The sequence below is a fragment of the Myzus persicae genome, unplaced genomic scaffold (assembly GCF_001856785.1).
Source record: "Myzus persicae strain clone G006 unplaced genomic scaffold, MPER_G0061.0, whole genome shotgun sequence".
NCBI lineage: Eukaryota > Metazoa > Arthropoda > Insecta > Hemiptera > Aphididae > Myzus > Myzus persicae.
The window spans coordinates 12,174-19,178 of record NW_019101005.1 but is presented as its reverse complement, the minus strand read 5'-3'; the positions used below and the strand labels follow the sequence as shown (position 1 = coordinate 19,178).

At 34.0% G+C, this 7,005-nt stretch overlaps 1 protein-coding gene and 1 pseudogene across 1 annotated transcript; one reads left to right on the top strand and one right to left on the bottom strand.

Annotated features, from left to right (window-relative positions):
- Nucleotides 1-2,770: 2,770 nt before the first annotated feature.
- On the top strand, nucleotides 2,771-4,014 carry LOC111027251 (annotated as a pseudogene).
- A 500-nt stretch (nucleotides 4,015-4,514) lies between these two features.
- Nucleotides 4,515-5,541, bottom strand: LOC111027250. The gene is made up of 3 exons (XM_022305548.1): nucleotides 5,229-5,541; nucleotides 4,779-5,077; nucleotides 4,515-4,688 (listed from the first exon to the last, which is right to left on the bottom strand). The coding sequence occupies exons 1-3, from the start codon at nucleotides 5,539-5,541 to the stop codon at nucleotides 4,515-4,517; spliced, it is 786 nt and encodes a 261-aa protein (XP_022161240.1).
- Nucleotides 5,542-7,005: the final 1,464 nt, after the last annotated feature.

The window sequence follows — 7,005 nt, the reverse complement described above, 5'->3', positions numbered from 1 at the left end:
ACTAATAAACTAATAGATTATCTCATATTATTACTCGGGTTATCGACGTTATTGCTTGTTGGGATTTTCGTTTATCTATCTACTTCCGTCATGATATTTTTAACTAACGAAGCTTATTTGGCACCTACACGCTTATCGCTGTTCGTTCACACCGACATAAAAGTATTGAACATCATTCTCCAACTAAACTGGTGATTGACGACAATAACCGGGGAATGTCTGTATTTACAACATTTACCAATTTTTAGGTAAATGATGTCATTTACCGGGGAATGACGTCTTTTACCACGTTTACATCTTTCACCGTAACATATATATACGATATCGTATGTAAAATGTATAATTAAAACTTATGACATGGGCCGTAGATGTAGACATTTAAATGTATTACCTTCTGGGTTCTAAAAATATTATTTATAGCCTTATAGGTAAGTACATGTGCATAAAATATATTTTGTCAAAAAGCGGTCAGCTGTTTAACACGTTAGGGTACGCTGTAATTGACAATGGACCTAAAATATAATACCACAATTATTTTTCACTCGTATCATATTTTTTTTTGGTGATGAGTGCTTGGCACTGTATAATAATATTATATAGGTAGGTATATGAAACCTATAGTCATAGATACCTTTAATTCATCAACTTCCTCACCCTTACATACTCGTCGGAGACTTCAATAGTCATAGTGAAAACTGGGGATCTGAGAGAACCGACCCCAGAGGTAAAGAAATCAATAAAATCCTAGAGAATGAGAATATAGTCCTCCTCAACAATGGAGAACACACTAGACTCAACCCGGCTAACGGCCATTTTTCAACTATTGATCTATCTCTTTCAAGTCCATCACTAGCTCAGCGAATCTCATGGACAACCTTGGCCGAGATATACGACAGCGACCACATTCCTATAAAAATGGAACTACTAACACACAAAACATCCCCCTGTAAAAACCCTCCCAAATGGAAAGTCAAAAACCCCAACTGGAGTCTCTTCACACAACTAATTGAAACTAATCTATCTACAAACCTTCCTCTAAGGGACTGCCCAATTGATTCTGATGTCACTCATATAACTGAAACAATAATTAATGCTGCCAATCTATCAATAGGCAAAACCAAAAGCTCAACAGCAAAACCCAATGTCCCCTGGTGGAACTCTGAGATAAAAGAAACGATAAAAAATAAAAATAAAGCACTAAAAACCTTCCAAAACTCAGGAAAAACTGAAGATCACATCATACTGAAACAACTAAGGGCGAAGACCAAATATCTGGTTAAAAGTAGCAAAGAGAAGTCTTGGAAATCCTTCACTTCAAGCATCACACCCAGAATTGACTCCAGTATAATCTGGAGCAAAGTTAGATCCCTGCGCGTACAAAGAAGAGAAAAACACACCCACTTAATCATCGACAACACGATACACACGAATCCTATTGATGTAGCAAATCACCTCGGAATTTCTTTCCAAACAAACTGCTCCGATGACAATTACGACAAGACCTTTCTGACTAACAACATCCAAAACAGAAACAGTCAGTATATTTCTGAAATTGATCCTGCTTCACAAGACCAGGCACACCTAAACCTTCCGTTCTCTCTTAAAGAACTGAATTGGGCACTGAGAAAATGCTCCAGTCTCTCCCCGGGTCCTGACGACATCCCTTATATATTCTTACACAATTTGCCTCTTTCAGCACTCATCTACATTCTTCACATCTATAACAAAATCTGGAACTGTGGCAGGCTTCCCAAAACCTGGAAACATTCATTAGTGGTTCCTATTCTCAAACCCGGCAACGACAAATTCAAATTAAACAGTTACAGACCTATCTCATTATTAAATACCATGTGCAAACTGCTCGAAAAAATCATCGATATTAGATTGCGTTGGTTTCTAGAAAAAATAAATTATCTTATCCCTCAACAAAATGGCTTTCGAAAACACAGAAGCACATACAATTCTCTGCAGGACATCCAGGATAACATTCAAAAATCATTCAAAAACAAACAAGTTCTAGGACTAGTTGCACTAGATATAGCCAAAGCTTACGATACTACCTGGAGACCCGGCATACTGGAAAAACTTCGTAACATCCTATGTAATGGCAGAATGTTTAATTTCATAAAGGACTTCTTATCGGATAGATCATTCCAAGTGAAAATCCACAATTATCTATCCCCTTCCTTTAGTCAACAAAACGGTGTCCCCTAAGGGTCTACTATATCAGTCACCCTATTCCTTATCGCTATAAACGATATATGCGAGAACATTAAATTTCCAGTGCAATCTACACTTTTCGCAGACGATCTAAACATCCTTTGCAGAGGAAAAAACCCAAATTCTATCCAACCAGCTCTACAAGATACAATTGACTCATTATTAGAATGGTCTTCCAAAACCGGTTTTACGTTCTCTGCCACAAAATCTCGCTGCTCCCTCTTTACCAGGTTCAGAAAATACAACAATTTAGAAGTACATTTAAACAACACTCCAATACCATACACCAAAACCATTAAGATTCTCGGAATTACCTTTGACAACAAGAACACATGGCATGCCCACTTGAAAGAAATTAGAAAAGCAACTTTAATAAAATTGAACATCATCAAATTACTAGCTCACACTACGTGGGGAGCAAACGGAACTACTCTCAAACAAATATATAAATCTCTCATTCTGTCCAAATTGGAATATGGTGCCTTCCTCTACATCGACGCCAAACAATCTGCACTCAAAATGATAGAGACTATTCACAACTCGGGTCTAAGACTTGCCACAGGTGCATTCCGTTCTAGTCCGATTTCAAGCATTCTCAATATAGCAAACACACTTCCTCTTGACCTAAGGAGAACGCAAAACTTTGCACTTCAAGAAGCTAGAAGAATACAAAACAACATTACCTCAAACTTAGAAAACACAATAAAACTCAACTACTTCGAGTTCAATTGTTCAGGAATATTCAAACATGAGCACGCTACCACTCCTCCTTGGTTAATGGAACTACACTTCAACACTGATCTTTCTCAACACATTAAAAGTGAGACCATGGACTATACTTTTAGAAATCTGACACTTTCTTTACTCGAAGACTACCAGGATTACACCAAGTTTTACACTGACGGATCCAAAACCGAAATAGGGGTAGGGGCATCGGTATACTTCAACAACACATCCAAAATGATCAAATTCCCCGATTTCTGCTCAATCTACACAGCAGAAGCATATGCGATCTACCACGCACTTGAAACAATTCAACAACTCAATATAGATAAAGCAATCATATTAAGCGACTCTCTTAGTACTATAAACAGCATCTGCAACATAAACCAACCCAACGCCATATCCAGTATGATTCAAAATCTAATTGCTCTTCTAAATCACAACAACCAAGACGTAATGCTGCTATGGATCCCCAGCCATACCGGAATCCATGGCAACGAAACAGCAGACACCTACGCTAAAAGAGCTATAACCTCCCCTGAAGCTTCCTTAGTGCAAATTTGTTCTCTGGGAGATATCAAGGGAGCAATACAGTCCCTGACGGTGCAACAGTGGCAACATCGTTGGACATCATCACATACAAAGTTAAATGAAATCAAACCTTCTATCAACCCTTGGCCAACACACACTTCCAAGAGACGCCACGAAGTCATAATTAATAGACTAAGAATTTGACACACCTGGCTCACCCATCGTCACCTCATGAGACGTGAAGATCCAGACCCATGTACAACCTGTGGGGAAGCTCTAACGGTTAAACATATCCTCCTATACTGTCGAAACTACACAGACACAAGAACAGCCCTAGATATTCCTGAGCATCTATATGAAGCACTTGGATCCGATCACGAAAGTAATATCAAAATCATAAAGTTTCTTAAAATTACTAAATTATATAACCTCATCTGATTTTTGTATTTTATAATATGTTATATTCACATACTTTAACGTTTAACCTATGTAAATAACTATTATTGTATTTAATATGTATAATTCCCTCTAGCACATAAGTTAATCCTTACATTGTACAACATGCCAATAACCTTAGTTGTTGCGGCTTAAATTAATAAAAAAAAAAAAAAAATACCTTATATGGATATTATACAGACATATGACTAGACTATTCATAGGAAAGATACTTCCAAAGTTCGATCATAAATAAAAAAAACCAATCATTACAAAGGGGAAAAATGCATGGAAATTGTAGTTGTGATTTACGGAAATAACACAAACATGAAGATTAGAGATTTTAAAACGTGGGTCGAGTAAAATTGCTTGTGATTCAACGTCGTTATCTTCTATGTTTTTGAAGTACTTATCCGATGTTACCTTTATTTCTGGAGCCATTGAAATTATCTCACGTTGCATGTTGATGTCAAAAACAAATTTACGTAAATGCTCTAGTAAAAAAAAAAATAATTTTGTTTTGAGATGGTAACAACATTTTCAGCACTCATCTCAGTTGTTAATTCATCAAAAATTTTAAGAAACTCACACGCAGTAGATAACATTTACCATTCCTCCTCAGTAATGCAATTTAAATCATTGTTGGTTATGGCTAATGTTGATAACATAGGTTCTTTTAACTTTAGTATCCTTTTCATCATGTGATAGGCTGAATTCCAACGAGTTTTGCACTCCTGAATCAGCTTTAGATCTGGTAATCCCATTTGTTTTTGATGGTTCTATAATTTATGCAGAGCCCCAGAACTTTACTTGAAAAACTCAACTATATTTTTTTATTTTAGTCATGACAGTTTTCAAATGTGTAAGACCACGCTGAATGCCGATATTAAGGACATGAGCAAAGCATGGGACATGTCTCCAAAAGTCCAATTATTTTTCTTTACAGCACAAACTAAATTTGAAGCATTATCTGTGACAACTGCTGATATTTTATGTTCAATATTCCACGCTTTAACAGTAGCCATCAAAAAATTGGCAAGTTCAACTGACGTACTTTGCTCATTATAGTCGATGCAATCAATTAGTCTAGAACACAATTTAGTCTCAGAATTTAAAAAATGGATGGTTAAGGCTGTATAATGTTGGTTGTTGATGGATGTCCAACCATCTGTGGTCAAAGATACGGCAGTCACATCATGTTTTAACATCAGTTTTAACTTTATCAAGAACACTTTCGTACATTTGTATTAGTAAACTATTTGATATCGTTTTCCTAGAAGGTACAATGTAATTTGGGGCTAGCATCTTAATCAAATTACGGAATTCCGTTTCTTCTACCAATGAAAAAGGATGAAAATGTTTGACGATAAATGAAGTGATCTGTAAGTCTATAGCTTTTGATTTTGTGAGAGAAATTGGTTTACTTATATACTGTGTGATGGCACTTTGTTTAGGTAGATTTGATGCTGATGGCCCTGCTGCATCAGAAAGTACTCTCGACGAACCTGTACTCACAGAGGCTCTTGTAGACGCTGGCACGTCGGGGTCGAATGGATCATCAATGTTGTCATCATTTACCAGCAGTGGTCTTTTAAGTGGCACAGTTACATGTTTAGTTTTTAGATGGCGCATAAGGTTACTAGTTGACCCACCACTATAACTAACATCTTCCTTACAATAAGAACATTTAGAAATAGTAAGGGACTCAATACCTACTAAAATGATTCCATACTGCACTTCTCTTGCGGTTTAAATTTGACGTCTAAAATTTTTTTTTATATTATATAATTTTGTTTTAATTTGTACACATTTAAAAAATTAACAAGATTTTTGAGTTATGATTTATAGTATCAAAATATATATTATGTTTAAATTGTATGGAGTCTTTTAGTTATTACTATTTTTATACCAATTACTAGAATTATTGAATGGCACTTCTAACTTAATTTAAATTATATGTACCTATATAATGTATTTAAATAATTGTTTATTGTTTTTTAATAAATATGTACATGAATATATTTAAAGATTGTAAATGGTAAATTTGAAAATATGATATTTAAAACTTAAGTCACAAATCCAAAGAATATAAAAAATTTTTTAAATCTTACCTTGATGAATATAATTTTGAGTTTAAAATTATTAAAAACAATAACACCAACGACCATTTCGAACTTTGATGGTCCTCAAATTTACATTCCGACTTTTTACATACCGTAGAATTATTTTCCGGACAATTATAGCCCCCGACACAAGTTGTTGAAAAATATGAAAATGTTTTTTTATTCAAATTCTCAGTTGAATGAAAAAATAAAGCCGGAGTACTCTAGTTTGTAATAAAAAAAAATGATTAGGACTCTCCCGGAAGGCTGAAAAACCAATGCCAAGTTGTGCAAATAATTGTTTTATAATTTATAACAATTGTTGGTAAAGTATAGATAAAAATAATCATGTCATAAACTGGACTATTACAGGTTCGAGCATGTTAATTTGTTGTAATAATTATGAATATTATTGTGTTTGGTGGGAAGAGGGTGCTGAGACGTAAAGGACTAAAGGAAATGTCTTGTACCTTTTTGAGTTCCTATACATACATTTATGATAAATTATGGAACAATATAACAAATCAATTTTTCCACAAACTCAATTTTTTCTTTTTTAATATTTGAGTACTTATAACCACTTATTAAATTCAAAGTATAGGTTATTTTTGAAATAATTACAATAAATTAATTTTATAATATTGTTCATTGAAGAAATTACAAGTTTTTTTTTTTAAATACAAATAATTTAGTTAATATTATATTTGTAATGTGAGAGAGTAATATTTTTTAATAAAAAAAATGTAAGTCATTTAAGCTATCTTATATTTAGGAAATTAAACTTAATATTAATATAGTTGTTACAGCCACAATTTTGACTTAGTTGCATGTAATTTTGCTAAATTGCTGTGTAGTTTACGACGTTGATAACTGATGTTGACAAAACAGCTAACAGACAATGTTGTTTTAATTTTTCACAATAATTACAAATGTTTGACAGACCCTTAAAATGTAAATGTTAAAATGTCTAACATTCATTATGAATTGATTTTAT

Coding starts and splice junctions, on each gene's coding strand:
- LOC111027250 (XM_022305548.1), bottom strand. CDS start 5,541: ATGCGCCATCTAAAAACTAAACATGTAACTGTGCCACTTAAAAGACCA. Junction 5,078..5,228: donor GGTAGAAGAAACGGAATTCC/GTAATTTGATTA, acceptor CTTTGACCACAG/ATGGTTGGACATCCATCAAC. Junction 4,689..4,778: donor TAATATCGGCATTCAGCGTG/GTCTTACACATT, acceptor CATAAATTATAG/AACCATCAAAAACAAATGGG.